The sequence below is a fragment of the Triticum aestivum genome, chromosome 5B, assembly GCF_018294505.1.
Source record: "Triticum aestivum cultivar Chinese Spring chromosome 5B, IWGSC CS RefSeq v2.1, whole genome shotgun sequence".
Taxonomy (NCBI): domain Eukaryota; kingdom Viridiplantae; phylum Streptophyta; class Magnoliopsida; order Poales; family Poaceae; genus Triticum; species Triticum aestivum.
In genome coordinates this window covers 406,656,844-406,675,260 of record NC_057807.1, presented here as the reverse complement: position 1 = coordinate 406,675,260, position 18,417 = coordinate 406,656,844, and the positions used below count along the sequence as shown (strand labels likewise).

Genomic DNA, 18,417 nt, shown 5'->3' with positions numbered 1-18,417 from the left:
GAAGGTTTCTCCACAGTGCAGTTTTTAAACAGTTACCCCGCCTTTTCAGTTAAGCTATTGCACAGGTTTAGAACAAAAAGTAGCAATCACAAATTCATAGGTCCGTGTACATCTGTTGTCACATCAACTTTCATCCAAATTTCCATCAATGATGTTAACAGTAGAAATAAGCTAACCATTGCTCCAGTACGTGCAAAATGGATCATCCTAGTGAGAACAAATTAGACAGTGGTGAGAAATGATTCCGTAAAAGAGAAGGAATTTTTTATGCAAAGTAAATCTCGAATGCAACCAGAAGCGTAATAGCGTATATGTACTGAAAATGATGTGTAGTAAGAAGAGATATCCTTTTCTACATACAAGGGAGTTTCTAAACCAGAGAATGGAGGAATATGTATTGGTATTCTTCAAGAAAATTAATCTAGCAAGAATAAATCCTGGATTGTGGTGTTGATGTATTTGAAAGTGTTTAGCTTCCAAAGCGTACTCACTCCGTTCACAAATATAAGATGTTTTGGATATTTCAATATGGACTACATATGGACTGAAATGAGTGAACAAACACACTAAAACATGTCTGTAGACATCAAATTCACTAAAAAGTTAGAACATCTTATATTTGTGAACAGAGGGAGTACTAAAGAAACTGTTCAAACCATACCTGATTTCTACGAAACTGACAAATATATAAAAGAAATGATGCTACTACTGTTTATGAATATTTTTTAGGGGTTGTTTAGGGTGTCCTAGATCATAATTTAGGTGTGAAGTGAAAGGGACAAATAATCCCCATATATGTTGCCAAGCTTGTCTTCGTTGAGATACTAATCCTTGATTAAATAAATCCAATAGATTCAAAAGGAGACTGAATAAAATGTTATCTTATTGCAAGGGGGGCTTCAGAGTGTGGGCCTCATCTAGTCATGTTTAAGCAGCTGTATAATAGGAGCCTAGAAATCTAACAGAGAAACAGTTAATCTTACACAGTAGTTATATAAGTACTAGTTTCCTACCTCATGTCGTCAAGTTACACATGATGCCTTCGCCTTCTATTCATTCTTTCCCATATATTTAGGTCCATCAAGCCATCTCTGTATTTTTTTTCTGGGTTGATAAATTCCTGTACCATATTAGATAACTGTCAGTAAGAGCATTGCCATCTTTGCACAAGCACAAAGCCACAAACAAGGGATATAAATAGTAGACCGCGCATAGTTGATAAGTCCTTGCACTGTATTAGAGACAGATTCGTGAGTTTGTCTTCACCTAGGGAACTTCGACCCTAAAACCATACACTACATCCATATAGGTAATACAAGAGCAGTGTAACCTGTATCAGGCTTCACCCTTGTTAGTCATGGATGAGAGAAGTGATATGGACAAGTTAGAGGAGGCACTTCTGCCGGGTTTCCGGTTTCATCCGACAGATGAAGAGCTGGTAGGTTTTTATCTCAAGCGAAAGATTCAGCAGAAACCCCTTTCAATTGAGCTCATCAGGCAGCTGGACATCTACAAATATGACCCATGGGATCTCCCAAGTAAGCTGCTACCTTCTATGTATTGTTCTTATTTGATTTGTTCTTATTTGTTACTGAATGGAGCAACAAGGAACTTTGATCTTGTAAAGGCTTTAGCTTCAAATAACCAAATAAATGCCAGCATATACAATTTTGCATTTATCTATCAATAGAATGAATGGAAGACATCTCTCTCTAGTAACATGCAGACACCAGATATTATGCCCCACGTTAGAGATGAGATAGAATTTCAAAATTATTCCACACTCACCATCTTGCTTCTGCGGTTCTGCCGAATGCATGGAAGATAAACTCATAGCCTCCTTACTTTTGGGAAACTACAGAGCAAAGATACAGTCTTCATAGTTAACCTATATGAAAGTTAAAACGAACAAGAGAGAGAACTCGTGATTTCTGATCCACTTCAGTACAAAGTTTTACTCTTAATACAAGTTGGGCAATCTTCTAGCAATATTTCAAGCAATGGGTAAACTAGTGGTCATGGTAAATAAGGCCATATCATACTCAGACGGAGCACAGAAGATCCAAGATTGTGCATATCCATTATGTATGCATGCAACGTGTTCAAAATATAATAGTAACCATAATTATAGCAAAAGTCGCACAAAACATAGACTTTATTTTCATAATATAAGAGCATTTTTTACACTAATAGTTAGGAACCTTCTCATCAGAAAACCAAACTAAATATAGTTATTCTCCTTAAATATCTGCAAACATTACTTCATTGCATTGGATTGTTCACCTTTACTTTCTCTAATATTTTATTCATTACCTTGCTCTCACTTAGAACTAGCAAGTTCTGGGGAAAAAGAATGGTATTTCTACTGCCCAAGGGACCGGAAGTACCGTAATAGTGCTAGACCAAACAGAGTCACAGGAGCTGGATTCTGGAAAGCAACAGGAACAGATAGGCCCATTTACTCCTCCGAGGGAACCAAGTGCATAGGCCTGAAGAAGTCTCTTGTTTTTTATAAAGGGAGAGCAGCAAAAGGGATCAAGACTGACTGGATGATGCATGAGTTCAGGCTTCCTTCACTAACTGATCCATCACTTCCTAAAGTACCAATAGACAAAAACATTCCAGCCAATGTAAGCCTCTTATTCAAAACATTTACTTATAGTGCTAAAATTCCAAAAAATATCTCAATATATGATATATATCTTCTGATGACAGGATGCCTGGGCTATTTGTAGGATATTTAAAAAGCCTAGTTCAATGGCACAAAGAGCGCTATCCCACTCCTGGGGTCCTCAGTCAACTGCAACAATAGAGCCAGATCTCTTATCTGCCCTGCAATCCATACAAGCTTCACATTTTGCTTTCGAAAGCTCCCCTTGCTCAGCAGAAGTTGCAATACCTGTGAGTCGGCTCAATAGCCAGCATTACTTTCATGAGCAGCAGCAGCAGAAGCCCAACAGTTCACAAAATGGCTCTTCATGTAAAGTCATAAATTTCAGCCGTGGTCCGTCTTTAACTCATATATCAGACAAAGACATCCATAGTGGTCCAATCATCTTTCCATTTGAAACACAGACCCTCCAGAGGTCATCAGATGCCGTGCTTTTCAGCATAGCCCCTGGAATAATCAATAGCATGAATGAAGCCTCGCCAGAGCTAGAGTTTGAACACCCTGAACAGTGCAACGGGTATGCAGTTGATTGGGTTATAGACACAAATGAAGGTATTGGAAATAGGGACGAAGATCCATATACAAGAAAACCTGACAATGGACACAATACAGGCAATGAGTATGGAGTTCCACCCAAAATAAAATTCCCCTTTGATTTGGGGGTACATTCTTCAGATGATTGGATATCCAATGTGCCATGTGAATCTCTCAATTGTCCCCCTGCCTCTCCGAGAGATGTCCAATAGCTGCTCGAAGGAAAAAAATATACATAGTTAGATAATACAAGAAGAAGAGCAACCTTCATTTGCTAGCATTTCTGTTAGCAATTGCCCTTGTACATTTTCTGCTCAGTGTATACTTTGTGAATCCTACCTACCTGTACAAAAGATAGGCTAATAGAGAGAGAAATAGATTTGGTTGTATGTATTGAGTGCTTCAGTATTATGAATACATATACTTTCCCTGAGAATTATAAGTGTGCCCTACATGTCAAATATCATAAAGTGAATGACGAATTAAGTACAGCAAAGATCCTGACTCAGTTGTATTGTCGGTGCAAATTTAGAAAGGCATAAAGTCTTCCCCATGATCAGGAACAAATGTCACTAATCAGATGGCTAACAGGTTTAGAACAACTACCAATGCAAAATCTGGTGAACAGTGTAAAAAGGCTCAACAGTTTATCCAATATACCAATGATATCCTTGCACATTGCTTACATGTAACCAACTGGCGCTCTTCTCAGAACTACCTGAGATGATGTCATTATTTCATCTCAGTCAATGTACTGTGCTGCATTCCTGTTTTATTTATAGAACTCTTTGACGATTTCACTATACACCATACTCAATCCAGGCTCTTTCTTGCTGCCCTTTAATGATTTTCTGACTCTCGCTACTTCCTCCCAGTCTCCAGAGTTTGCTAGAATGTTTGACAGCATTGCAAAAGAGCTTGGGTCATAATTATCTTCACGTATCTTGTTTTCTACAAATCGTCCAAGTACAGCATCATCATGAACTCTGCAAGCAGCAAGCAGTGTGCTCCATACCATCAAGTCAGGCTTCATAGGCATACTCTCAATAAAACTTTTTGCCTCTGCAAGCCTCCCAGATCGACCAAGTAAATCAACCATACAACAGTAGTGATGTAACACAGGCTCAAGCCCATACACGTTTCTCATAGATTTAAAGTAGTTAAAGCCTTCTTCAACTAAACCGTTACGGCTGCAAGCAGATAAAATACTCACTAGTACAACATTATCTGGTTTCACTCCACGCCTAATCATCAAATCAAACATCTCCAAAGAATCCTGACCGCTTCCATGCTGAGCATATCCATCAATTATAGCTGTCCAAGTAACTAAATCCGGGGAATTTATTTCATCAAAAACTTTACGAGAATCGTGCAGGTTGCCATTTTTGGAGTACAGCTTCACAAGTGAACTACTTACTGATAGATCAGACAGTATTCCTGCCTTAGTTGCATACCCATGTAATAGTTTTCCATAGAGCGGTCTTGCTATGTTAGCACATAGGCTAAGGATAGATGAGCATATGAACCTATCTATCTGAAAACCAGCTGCCATCACAAGCTGAAATAGTGAGATTGCCTCGTCAGTGCAACCATTTGTAGAGTATCCAGATACCATTGAAGACAACATGACCTGATCTTTGTATGGAGTTGCATCAAAAATTCTTCTAGCTGTTTGTACTTCTCGACATTTGGAATACATGGAAACCAAACAAGTGCTAACAGACATAGTTTCTCCATAGACACGAAGAATATGTCCATGAACTTCCTTCCCTTTGAGCAAGTATTCAGGTCCATTACAAGCTGAAAGAATGGCAGATAACGACACATGGTCAGGCTTAAGATTATCAAGAATCATATTCCTGAACAGTCGGAATGCCTCATCTGAATAGCCATGAGATGCAAAACCAGCAATCATTGCAGTCCATGAGACTTCATCCCGTTCCTGCATCTCTTCGAAGACCTTGCAGCTATCTTCCATTTCACCACATCTAGAGTACATGGTGGAGAGTGCACTGCCCACAAGGACATCATGAACAAACCCATCTTTTATAACCGGCGAATGCAACTGCCTGCCAAGCTCAATTGAGTCCACAGAACTGAAAATAGAAGCATAGCATTTGTCGTTTGGTCTTAGACCCTGACGAAACATCCTCATTAACAGCTGAATTGATCTCGGTAGGTTATGGCTACTAATCCCAGATATGAAAGTCGACCAGATACTTTTGTTGCTTACTCTGCCAACTTCTTCGAACACCTTCTCGGACAACTCAATAGCCCCAATATTAGCGTATGTGCAGATCAAAGCCTCCTTGACAACGTAATCCAAGTACAGCTCTGTCTTTATGACCATTCCATGGATCTGGCTAGCCTCTCGTATCATGTACATCTGGGAGCAGGCGAGCAAGATGCTAGTAGCCGTGTATTTGTTGATCAACACGCCGCCCCGGACCATATCTCTGAGCAGCCGAACAGCACCTAGTGGCTCCTCCTCCTGCACGAAACCAGCGATCGCGGTGGTCCAGGAAACCACATTCCGGACCGGCATCCTCCAGAACTCCCTCATGGCAGCGACCATATCACCTGACTTCGCGTACATATTGACGATCGCCGTCCCAATGAACACATCATACTCGGGGTCACGCCGAAGCACCAGCCCGTGCACTGCCTTCCCCACACACAGCTCCGCGCCAGCCGCACAGGCACTGAGGACCCCGGAGTAAGTGAACGAGTTGGGCTCGCAGGAGCCCCATGCCATGTCGCCGAACATCTCGACGGCGAGCCCGTGCTCGCCGTTGCGCGCGGCCCCGGAGATGACCGCGTTCCAGCAGACCACGCTCCCGCGGTCGCCGTCCGCGAACGCCCTGAGCGCGTCCCCGAGGCGGCCGCTCTTGGCGAGCAGGTCGACCATGCCGCTGCAGACGTAGGCGTCGCCCGCGAGACCGTCCTTCCAGGCGGCGCAGTAGAGCTGCTCCGCGAAGGCGACGCTGCCCGCCCCGGCGCCCGTGGCGGCCGGGGTGCAGGCCGCCAGCGCGTTCCCGTAGGCGAACTGGCTGGGCGTGTGCCCCGCGGCGCGCGAGCGGACGAAGCCCGCGAGCTCGGGCGGGAGCCGCCCGAGGCGGTCCGGGCGCGGCACTCCGTCGAGCAGGTGGGGGGCACCGGCCCGGGCGGCGGAGGCCGGGGCGGCAGAGAGCGTGCGTATGTGGGCGGAGAGGACGGGGGAGGGGAGCCGTGGAGGCATTGAGACGGTGGCGGGCAGAGACGGCGTGGGGTGGGGATGCAATCGGAGGGAGGCCGCGTGGCTGAGCGCGCGCTGTCGCCGCCTCGCCGGTGAACTTTTGCACTTGAATTTTTCACGGCGATGGGAGTTTCTGTCCCGTTTGCTAGTGTCTATGTGATGTTGCACACAAACATTGTGGTTTGTACTCGTAGCTGTTAACCCATGCAAGTCTAACCTACTTTAGGGTGCTGGATTTGAAATTCTCAAGAAATCTAGATCCAAAATGTTTGGTGATTGCTGCTAATAAGAATGTTGGCCCTTGTTGCTAGCTGCAAGATGTATAGGTTGATTGCGGGCAAGAGTCATCAAGTCAAGATGGCCGAGTTGGTCTAAGGCGCCAGTTTCAGGTACTGGTCCGAAAGGGCGTGGGTTCAAATCCCACTCTTGACATATAGTTTTGGTTTTTATGCTTTTTAAATTTTTTTTTTAAAAACTAATTATATATGCCCTCATCCTAGTTTCATCTATTGTGATCCCAGAGTTCTCTTTTCACAATCCCGTCTTCAAAAATACGTAACATATCTTTTAAAAAATGCTAGTACATATTTTTCAGAAGATTTTTTTAGTTGGATATAAGTTAATACAGCTTCCACATGTACAGCTTCATCTCAGGAGAGCTACTACTAGCTAAATACTTGTGTGTTGCAATAAAAAAAATTTAATTGTCTAGTTAATAATACTAGCTAAATACTCATGTGTTCCAACGGAAGCAACTTTTATTCTAGTGGTTCAACGTAGGAAAACTAATTATATATGCCCTCATCCTAGTTTCATCTATTGTAATCCCAGAGTTCTCTTTTCACAATCCCGTCTTCAAAAATACGTAACATATCTTTTAAAAAATGCTAGTACATATTTTTCAGAAGATTTTTTTAGTTGGATATAAGTTAATACAGCTTCCACATGTACAGCTTCATCTCAGGAGAGCTACTACTAGCTAAATACTTGTGTGTTGCAATAAAAAAATTTTAATTGTCTAGTTAATAATACTAGCTAAATACTCATGTGTTCCAACGGAAGCAACTTTTATTCTAGTGGTTCAACGTAGGAAATTTTTGGTTGAGTTGAGATAGAGATATGTTGTGAGGAGGCAAAGGTTTGGAAAGATATGATGTGACTGAGATTTTGTACATACAACTATGTGTGGGTTGATTTTGCTGTTTGCTTGCAACTGTTTCTTGCTATTGGTGATTTATTTGATTGTTGTTCATTACTTTAATAGTAGAGATTAATTTGGTATTGTGGTTGTTGGTGTTTCTACAAACTTGGCCAAATATTACACCGTGAGACAATTGTGACGAAGGGAGTAATTCCAAGTGTGTGGCGCAGATTAGAACTTTCTCATGTACAACTTCATATCCATCAGAGTTATTTCTTTCAACTTCTAGAATAAAGTATTTTCTGGTCGCAGTTCGAGCTATTGCAAGCTAAGCATTCTCTGATCACAATTCCATCCACTTCCTGCCATAATTCACAAGTTGATAAACAAAGGACAAATGGAATTTGACAAACTAGTACTTCCTCCGTTCCAAAATAGATGACTCAATTTTGGACTAACTTTAGTACAAAGTTAGGTCATCTATTTTAGAACTGAGGGAGCAAAAGCGAAAGGGATGCAAGCGGACGCATATCCACGGTGTCCACAACGGGCTGTTGCTTTAATAAATGTGCAGTTCTAATTACACACTTGCAGACGTGACACCATCCGCCTGCATCCCTAGCAAATGGCGGAAGAAAAAAACAGGCAGAGGGTAAAGCTAATTTGAAGATCAACCAGCAATCACCTCGCCTTGATTGAGAAACAACTTTCCAGATGATTTATTTTTTTGGAAAAAACTACAAAATGAGTGATCTGAGTCTTAAAACAATCATTTTGCATGAAAAGCAGAAATCACACCACAAATAAGCCTTGAGAGGACAAAACATCACACAGGTATCTTTGCACAGCATAAGGTCAACAATTTGACCGTTTTCCCTCGAAAGAAATTCAAATGGATTCCCAACATATGTTTTGTATACAAACATTTTAACCGGATTGTCTTTCACCATAACATAAGTTACGTGATAGTGGTTACCCTAGCATACCTTCAGTGCTTGGCCAGCTAAGATGATAAAACCAGTTGATCATGAAAAGATTAATATATTGCAGAGTGCCAGAGCCCATGCAAGCGCACACATTTTTCTTATAAAGGTAAACTAATTATGTAAGGATAAAGATATTGCATTTGAATTTCTTCCAAGTAAAAGAAATAAAAAAAATCAAAACAGAGGCAAAAGATTTGCCTCGTCTATTAAATAAGGGAGGAACAAGGTTTAGAGTTTTACAACACCCACATACACGGCATGACAATTACTCGCGCAAAAAAATGACCCCTAGTCTTTTTGCACCAGCGGTGATCCAGAGCTTTGCCTCCTCCAAAATGGTGCTGAGAAGGATAGGGGGCGGCCTGCTCTTATGGCGGGACACCCTCGCATTTCGCTCATTCCAAATGGTCCAGGAAACAAGCATAGCGAGGGAGGTCATAGCACTCCGGTTGGGGATGTGATTGTCGGTTCTCTTGTCCCACCAATCGCGGACGGAATCGTGAAGGTGCCAATCGGTGGTGTCCATGTGAGCAATGCCAAGCTTTTCGATGATAGACCTCCAAAGCCGGAGCGTGTAGCGGCACTTGAAGAAGAGATGTGTACCCGTTTCTTGCTCCCTCGAGCAAAGAGGGCATAGCCCACAGTTTTCCTAACCCCATCGCTCCAAGCGGTCCGCGGTCCAGATCCTATCTTGGATAGCCAACCAAGCAAAAAAAATTACTGGGGGGGGGGAGGGGGGCAAGCCTTTCAAACCATGCGGTCCATAGGGGAGAGAGTTAGCCCAAGGAACCGGGCCTTATATGCGGTGGCCGATGTGTAGATCCCATCGTTCGAGTGCTTCCAAGAGATATCATCCTCAATCTGCTCATCAAGATGAACCTCGTTGACCAGCATCCAAAGAGTGAAGAATTCTCGAATGTGTTCATCGGAGACAATAGTGTTGTGGCTGGTTTTGAAGATCCAAGCATTGCCGTTTAGAGCCTCCCTCACCTTCTAGTTCTTTCTTCTCGAGGCCTCATAGATAAGCGGTGCAATGTCCTTGGGTTTCCGCCCGAGCAGCCAAGGGGAGTCCCAAAAAGGCGTTTTGGCTCCGTTCCCCACGGTGATGGCAGTGGAGGCATAGAAGAAGTTGAGATCATCCTCCGTGCAAGGATTGCCAAATCCCACCCATAATTTGTGAGGTTCCTTTCACTCATACCAAGGCCATCGAAGCCTTAGAGCCCGTGCAAATTTACCGATATTAAGCACCCCGAGGCCACCGTACTCCTTCGGCCTACAGACCGTATCCCAATTAACCTTGCATTTGACACCCGTCGTCTTGTTCGCCCCAGATCAGAGAAAAGCTCTTTCAATCTTGTTTAGGCTATGTAGAGTGCTTGGAGGTACGATAAGAGGTGTGATGGAGTACACCGCTTGGAAACATAAAACCGACTTGACCAGGGCCGTGCGGCCAATGGTTGTAATGTCCTGCCCCTCACCAGCAACCAGCTTGCCAGCCGCCTTATCCTCAAGATATTGGAGGGGTAAAAAGGTGGTGTCCAAATGGCAAACAAGTAGATTAAAACGAAGTACTATGTATCTTTGACCAAAGGCCTCAACAACTACAACATGCACTCCACAACTAGCATATGGGTGTCCTCGGAATCAAATAGAACAAACTCCAGTTTTTTTCCGGCAAAAGACTTCATTTCTCATATTATCGTCATATCGTTTACAAGATGATGAGAAACAAATTCAGTAATTTAAGAATCCCAAAGGCTGGAAGATCTAAATCTAAAGGAGTGTTTTGCTAACTCATCAACAACTTGATTAGCTTCACGGCAAGGGTGCATATAAGTAGATCTTCGAAACTCCGTCGCATTTGCTTGCACTCAATTATCACTGTAACATTCGGGCCCAAGTACTCGTCCATCAGTTGCACAGAGTTCACCGCAAAACTACAGTCAGACTCGATCTCTATACTGTTGCACCCCATGTTAGCCGCCAAGAACATACCATTCTGAACTGCTATAAATTCCGTAGAATCGACAGTGATAACATGTGGTAGGAACCAAGTTGTTGCTCCTACAAAATCACCCAGTAGCACCTGCATGTGTCTCGTTCACCTTGACAGTCATGACAGGGTCTTTTCCACATATGGTCAATCTTCTGGGCTGGCATCTTCGGTAAATTTGCTCTGATAAAATTGGTGGCTATTACTCATGCTCCGCCAGGCTGTACTCATTTTTGAAAGAATCTCCATTGTGATAGACCCTCACCTATCTTCGTTTCCAACATGCAAGATGCAACCAGGCCTCCTTTGCTCGCCTACATATTGTGGTGAATCTGGGATATGGCGCCCAGCTATAACCCAAAAGCAAGGAAGCACTCCGTGAATAACTTTCCACGCAAAGTGTTTTATCTTTCATGGAATCCGAAGGGTAGAGCAAGCAGCATGTTCTACCAATCCAGCCCGGGACAATAATCAACCTAAAACAAATGCACTATTAACCACAATCTTTCAGCCTTCGCAGACAAAAATGTTCCTTTGAAGATTAACAGGCATGGTAAAACAATCTAGTGGTGCAATGGGTGAAGTTTCTCAAGTGTACTTTTCTGCTCCAAAGGAGCAGGGAAGCGAGGGCATGAGAGTGAGGAACTCAAAGATTATTATAGATCAATAACCACGAATGCCAGGTGAAACCAAATTAACACAAGTAGATTCAACATGCATTCAGAAATGAAACTGCAAATGGGTATCAAATGTTTCACAATCTCTGATGTCACGGCGGCAGAAGGATTTCAAGTACTCTAAAACATTTAGCTAGAAGGGACTAAACCATTGATCATAACCACCAACAAAAATATTTTCCTTGTTTACAGAACACCATCTCACTTCGCACTTCCGTTTCAAACAGATTACTTTGAGGTCGTCTTGTCCTTGGTCTTCTGTATTTTCAACACCTTCTTCACGATCTTCTGCTCCTCAACCAAGAAAGCGCGGATGATCCTGAAGGAGAACACGAATCAAATGAGACTACATAAATGATAGGTTTGAGCTTTAATGAGATTAGATGGTTGTAAGGCAAAGTTTGCTCACCTTTCCCTCACCGCAGTTCCAGAGAGCACTCCACCATAGGGACGGTTCACAGTCCTGCGGTTCCTAGACAACCTTGATCTTTTGTATTCAGTAGGCCTGAGGTGGGGAATCTGGAAATGGAAACATCAGATCATGAGCCATCTGGTTGCAATATTCATCAACCAAAGACAGATAGAAAGGCAGAATTCAAACACAAAAATGTCCTCCGAACTTGCAACAAGCATGGAAGAAGCATCTCATTTCACTAATAAAAACAAGCTGAGTGAGCAAATAGAGCTGTAAAAGTCACAAGGACCAAAAGAGCTGTGACATTAATTCCCTTCATGAGAGTTTGCTTTGCTGGTAGTAATATAATGCATTGCTTCCAATCTGATCGCATAATACAATCAACACAACTGAGCAACCTAGTGTTTGAACACACATTACTGTCTAAAAATTTATTAGTCTAAAGGCACCACTAGAAACAAATAAGTATAATTGAACCACCAAAATAAATACTACGATTGAAATATTGTTGAAATGCAGCATTGCTACTCTGCACAACCAGCTGTCCACGTACACCATCATACCAACTGTCGGACAACCAACTCCAAATTTGATACTCATGCACTGATGCAAACCACCAAAAGGAATAACTTCTTAGGAATGATACAAGGAAACGGTCTAAATATCAATCAGATTGACGATACGGTCAAATCGGCATCTACTAATTGTGCATCCCACCCCAATCAAGTCGGTAATCTGCGTGGTAAAGGCCTAAAAGATACTCTAAAAGTTGATAGCCATCCATGCGTAAGATGGAGATAATCCACATTTAGCGGCACATAATCATACAGACACAAGAATCCAACTCATCCACCATACAAACTGAGATATCGAATACTGCTATCATGACAAAGCGAAACAATCAAGAATTTTCATAGAGATGCAAAGCCACGCGGCAACTCACCCCCTGGATCTTCTTCCCGGTCACAGGGCACTTGGGGCCGCTCGCCCTCTTCTTGGTGTACTGGTACACGAGCTTACCACCTGCGGTACACAAGGAACAAAACCGACCGATTTCAGCGAAGATCTTGGCACGAACAAATCAGAAGCCACCAAATTATGGGAGAAAATCGTCCAGAAAAGAGGGGGAGGGGATCCAGACCTGGGGTCTTGACGACCCGCGTCTGGTTGGACTTGGTGGCATAGCTGTGCCTCTTCCGGTAGGTCAGACGCTGCACCATGTTTCCGTCGTCTCCGCCGCCGGCAGTAGGGGGCTTGCGCAAAGAGTGGGGAGAGAGAGAGGAGAGCGAGCGCGTGGCGGCTGGGACGGGTATAAATGGCCTCCCCGCGTCGCCGTGACCTAGCACCGACGGCTAGGATTTGCTTGATGGGGTAAATGGGCCAGACGTTCGATTGGGCCGTATGGGCTGTCTTATGAAGGCTTATGTTGTCAGTCAACGGCCTGGAGGCTCACGCAAATAGCAAGGCCCTCGCTAAAAAAAATTCAAAGAACGCAAATAGCAAGGCCCTGTCGAAAGAAAAAGCTTTATAGCTCCGCTAATATTTCGGCTCTCCTAAAAAAGGCTAATATTTTGGCTAGCTAACATTATGGTTTAGATTTTGATTGTAATTCTTACTTTGTAAAGTTTTGAATCTTGGATTCAACTCAACGTACATGTAATGGTTGTGAGTATGAATAAAATTACATATGTCCAAAAATAAACTTTTGATTGAGTTTGCCACTGAGTTGATCAACACCAGCAAAAAATATATAGAATGGGAAAAGAGGCATTGACATGAAAAAAGTACCATACACACAAACACCTTTTTTGTCATAAAAAATGTAAGGACATTTACACGTGTGTCCCTAACTCAAACCCATCACTCAAATTTGCCCCTAATTTTGAAGCATGCTCAAATTTACCTCTTTGCCGTCAATTTCACTTATAGAGATGCCCTTTTGTGTCGTTTCCATCCAGTCAAGGTTGTTTAATCACGGACTGGTTGTTGCTTTGACATATTTGCCCCTCCGTCCTTACATGTGGGCCCAAACATATTGGTTCGCTATATCTCTCTCATTCTCTTGCTCGACCCGCACACTCGCATTCTCTCCCCCAGATCGCCTCACCGCGTAACCCTAACCCTAGCGTGTTCGATCCATGACAAGTAAAGCTCCAGATCTATGGTGGCCACGCTGGAGATTCGGCATATACGACTCCATTTGTGTGTTGTGCTGCGAATTTGACGCAACCGCTGCGGATGGAGGGCGACGGTGGTTGCGGCGGCGGCAGCCAACAAGGGAGCACAACGCCAGGGATGGATACTCCGGTGGGGTAAGTACCCTGCTTTCAAAAATTTCAATCTTGCGTTCTTAATCATGATCCTCTTGATATTGAAACCCCTACTCATCTTAAAACAAAGATCTATCATGTGGGTGATGGGAACATTATTGGGAAGAATATTATTCAAGAACTCTTTGATTGCACGGGGGTTATGTATTTAGATAAGGGATCTATTCTTCATAATACAAATTGCTCGAATGCTATTTCCATGCTTGTGGTTAAGTTAGAAAGAGAATTTTTACATATTCATCCGCTTTACAAAAAATGTTTTATGAACTTCCCAACATACATGATCCTAAAGCTAAGAAAATTGCTACCATGACCCTTATGAATGAGTTCGATTACGTAATTAGAGAAGCTAGACAAATTTTTTCCTATTGCAATAAAAAAATGAGCATCCTCCCATAGAAGAAATTCTTCATGATAAAGAAACTATATGTGCTTTGGAATCTAAGGATTACCTCGCTTTTAGTACCAATCTAAGAAAAAGAGCCCCTTATCCGGAAGTTATCCAAGCTTTATATCTTTGTGCGTATGATAAATCTATTTGGTTTACGAACGGAATTGACAAGGGATCTAATAAGGAGTGGATTGAAGAGATGTCTAGGGAACCCATTAAAGATGAGATACATGTTCTATATGAAGATATTTTTGGTGATGATCAGGTGTATGAAATTATGAATGTCCAAATTACCAATCAAAGTCCTTTCCATCAATTAAGCTCCACCACTAGAAAGGAAGAACGTGAGAAAATAGATTTACTAAGATTTTTTGTAAGATTTGATTAAGAAATAATTGAATACCAAAGATGACAATACTTAGATCTATGCAATATGCCTAGCTAGGGGCATAAAACAATAGCGCTTGTTGGGAGGCAACCCAATTTTTTTTGCTTTTCCTTCTGTCTTCAATAAATATGCAATTATACTTCTGTTATGATTGTTTTTAAGAGTTTTAATTAGTGTTTTTGCCAAGTAGAAACTTTGGGATGATCTATGATGATAGTTGATTTGATTTTGCTGAAAAACGGAAATCTTTTTGCCGAGTTATGGAATTTTGTAAACTCACATAAATGTGCCTTTGATCTGAAATTTTTACACAATATTTATATACAAATTTCCTACATTTTCCTAATTTTTCAGAATTATTAGAGTGACATAAGTATGTCGTTGTTCGGATTGCTACAGACTGTTCTGTTTTTGATAGATTCTATTTTTTATGTGTTGTTTGCTTATTTTGATGAATCTATGGGTAGTATCGGGGGGTATGAGCCATGGTGAAGTTGGAATACATTAGATATAATGCCAATATAAAATTGGAATGAGTTTACAACAGTACCTAAAAGTGGTGACTTGCTTTTATCATACTAACGGATGTCACGAATTTTTTGTTGAGTTTTGTGTTGTGAAGTTTTCAAATTTTGGGTGAATTTTCGATGGACTAAGGAATAAGGAGTGGATAGAACCTAAGCTTGGGGATTCCCAAGGCACCCCAAGGTAATATTCAAGGACTACGAAGCATCTAAGCTTGGGGATGCCCCGGATGGCATCCCTTCTTTTGTCTACAATCCATCGGTAAATTATCTGAGGCTATATTTTTATTCACTACATGATTTGTGTTTTGCTTGGAGCGTCTTGTATTATATGAGTCCTTGCTTTATTTGATTTTTGCCACAATCATTCTTGTTGTGCAAACCTTTGGAGAGGGACACACATTAATCGTGAATTTATTAAAATACTCTATGTGCTTCACTTATATCTTGTAGAGCAGGGCGATGGTTATATTTTGAATAAATTGATGAACTCCCATGCTTCACTTATATTATTTTGAGTCTTATAAATAGTATGACAATTTGCTTAGGTTATGAATTTAGTCCTAATATGATGGGTATTCAAGAGAGATATAATAAAAACTTTCATGAAGATCATTTAATATATGAGAAGTTTGATTCCTTTGCATTTGTTTTGAGATATAAATATGGTGATATTAGAGTCATGCTAGTGAGTAATTGTGGTTTAGTAAGAATAATTGTGTTAAGGTTTGTGATTCCCGAAGCATGCATGTATGGTCACTCGTTATGCAATGAAATTGGAGTAGAATTTATTATTGATTGTCTTCCTTATGAGTGGTGGTCAGTGATGAGCGATGGTCTTTTCCTATCAATATATCCCCCTAGGAGCATGTGTAGTAGTACTTTGCTTCGAGGGCTAATAAACTTTTGCAATAAGTATGTGAGTTTGTCGGATTCCGGGCTCCGGAGACCCAAGAAAGGTTCGAACTTAGGGGCGTGTGCGAAGAACTCAACCTCTCAAGTTGATCGATCCGCTGCTCTCACGACCTGGCTCGATGAACACGACAGAGAAAGACACAGCAGTTTACCCAGGTTCAGGCCACCTTGCGGTGTAATACCCTACTCCTGTTTTGTGGTGGATTAGCCTCGCGAGGGGCTGAGGATGAACTAGTACAAGTGGAAGAACAACCTCAAGAGGCATGCTCTTGTGATGAGCTCTTGTTGGTTTGGTGAGCTGATCACTTGACGAGTCGATTATATATAGTGGCCTTGGTCCTCTTCCTACAAAACTTAGGTGAGAAGGGATCCCACAACGACCAAATTTGAAAGGGGAAAAGAAGTACATCTAATCATGACGAAAGGTGGTCTTCGCCTGCAAAGCCTCTGAGCGTGACGTGACGTCGTCGTGGGCTCGGTGATGACATCCATCCTGCCGTTCTGGCAGTCTTGGTCTCGTTGCATGCAAATGGCAACCTTTGGCTAATTCCTTGGGACTCCGCACATGCACTTGCCTCCTTTGCACCAAAGAGGAAACATGCTGCTCTGCGCCCGCTGGCGCGTGCCTGGCCTTGGTCGGCATGGCTGATGTCATGTCAGCCTCATGAGGCTGGTCTTGCATAGAAATCTCCGCTCCGCTCAGGAGGCCGCCTAAGGAGGCCGCTCCCTCGGGAGGTCTTGAAGTCGCCCACCTCGCGAGGCTTGGTCCCTAGTGAGGGTCTTGTCTTGCTATAGTCGAAGCTGGGACGTACCAGGCCGTCAATGAAGAAACGTCATGGGTTGCAGGCAGGCAGGTCTGGGTACCCTGGTTCCCAGAACGCCGACAGAAGCCCTCGGGCCCAAGGCGCGCTCGCACTTGGCTTCAAGGCGAAGCCAAAGGCAAGTGCAGAACGCCGTAGGCCCCAATAGCATGCGTGTCGTGACGACGCGTGGCGCTTGATAAGACGTGGGCGCCTCCGCTTCCCCATGTCGCCTCAGCAACCGTTCGACTTGACAATTGCATGTTGCATGCAGAGAAAATCATCATTACTGGAGATCGTGGGAGGCCGACGATTTACCTTCTCCTGGCTATAAATGCGGGAGCGGGCGGAGCCCCTGCTCATATTCGACTTCTTGTTCCTTGCTCCTCCTTCTCATTGCACTGTCGTCTTACCAGAGCATCCATGGCGCCGATTAGGAGGTTCTTCGCAGCGGAGAAGGGGAAGGCCCCTGAGATGGAACCCGAGATGCTCCTGCCGAAGAAGAGGCCAGATCACTCCAAGGGCAATGCTGATGAGGTCGCGCTGATGCAGCCTTGGCACGAGTGGACCCCGTCGGGCTTTCTGATCCCCTTGTACGCCCGCGCACCAGGCCCTGCGCACGATGACCGGCACCGCGAGGAGCGAAGCCGTGGAGGAAGGCGAGCGACAACTGCGAGGTGCTTCCTTCGCGGACCCACGCCGAAGGCTCGGCCTGGGAGTTCATGGTGTGGGCGGCAACGCCGCCGCACACCTGGATTCGCCTCCCTAGGCCCTCGGCAAGGGAGACATCGTCGAGGGGGCCCGTCAAGTTGTGGCTGTAGCACGATGATGCGTCTCCAATGTATCTACTTTTCCAAACAATTTTGCCCTTATTTTGGACTCTAACTTGCATGATTTGAATGGAACTAACCCGGACCGACGCTGTTTTCAGCGGAATTGCCATGGTGTTATTTTTGTGCAGAAATAAAAGTTCTCGAAATGACCTGAAACTCCACGGAGTCACGTTTTGGAATTAATAAAAAATATTGGCAAAAGAATCAATAGAAGGGGACCCACACCCTATCCACGAGGGTGTAGGGTGCGCCCACCCCCCTGGGGCGCGCCCCCTGCCTCGTGGATCCCTTGGACCTCCACCGACCTCAACTCCAACTCTATATATTCACGTTCGGGGAGAAAAAAATCATAGAGAAGGATTCATCACGTTTTATGATACACAGCCGCCGCCAAGCCTTGTTCTTCCACGGGAGGGCTGATCTGGAGTCCATCCAGGGCTCCGGAGAGGGGAATCCATCGCCATCGTCATCATTAACCATCCTATGTCACCAATTTCATGATGCTCACCGCCGTGCGTGAGTAATCCCGTCGTAGGCTTGCTGGACGATGATGGGTTGGATGAGATTTACCATGTAATCGAGTT

At 43.5% G+C, this 18,417-nt stretch overlaps 3 protein-coding genes and 1 non-coding gene across 5 annotated transcripts; 2 read left to right on the top strand and 2 right to left on the bottom strand.

Moving 5' to 3' along the window:
* The first annotated feature begins 202 nt into the window (after nt 1–202).
* Nucleotides 203–3,656, top strand: LOC123112129 (protein FEZ). The gene is made up of 3 exons (XM_044533052.1): nt 203–1,538; nt 2,329–2,630; nt 2,716–3,656. The coding sequence occupies exons 1-3, from the start codon at nt 1,358–1,360 to the stop codon at nt 3,415–3,417; spliced, it is 1,185 nt and encodes a 394-aa protein (XP_044388987.1). The 5' UTR covers nt 203–1,357; the 3' UTR covers nt 3,418–3,656.
* Nucleotides 3,183–6,681, bottom strand: LOC123112127 (pentatricopeptide repeat-containing protein At1g74600, chloroplastic). Of its 2 annotated transcripts, none has more exons than XM_044533049.1 (2): nt 3,892–6,681; nt 3,183–3,417 (listed from the first exon to the last, which is right to left on the bottom strand). In XM_044533049.1, exon 1 carries the CDS (start codon nt 6,441–6,443, stop codon nt 3,978–3,980), a length of 2,466 nt encoding a protein of 821 aa, XP_044388984.1. In that variant the 5' UTR covers nt 6,444–6,681; the 3' UTR covers nt 3,183–3,417; nt 3,892–3,977. The 2 variants fall into 2 exon arrangements, with proteins under 2 accessions (XP_044388984.1, XP_044388985.1); XM_044533050.1 differs by having other exon boundaries at nt 3,316–3,417; nt 3,866–6,681.
* A 110-nt stretch (nt 6,682–6,791) lies between these two features.
* Nucleotides 6,792–6,872, top strand: TRNAL-CAG (transfer RNA leucine (anticodon CAG)). Its single transcript has one exon. It is a non-coding gene; the product is annotated as a tRNA-Leu (tRNA).
* Nucleotides 6,873–11,254: 4,382 nt separating this feature from the next.
* On the bottom strand, nt 11,255–12,996 carry LOC123112126 (60S ribosomal protein L34). The gene is made up of 4 exons (XM_044533048.1): nt 12,794–12,996; nt 12,596–12,675; nt 11,647–11,756; nt 11,255–11,556 (listed from the first exon to the last, which is right to left on the bottom strand). Exons 1-4 carry the CDS (start codon nt 12,870–12,872, stop codon nt 11,466–11,468), a joined length of 360 nt encoding a protein of 119 aa, XP_044388983.1. The 5' UTR covers nt 12,873–12,996; the 3' UTR covers nt 11,255–11,465.
* Nucleotides 12,997–18,417: the final 5,421 nt, after the last annotated feature.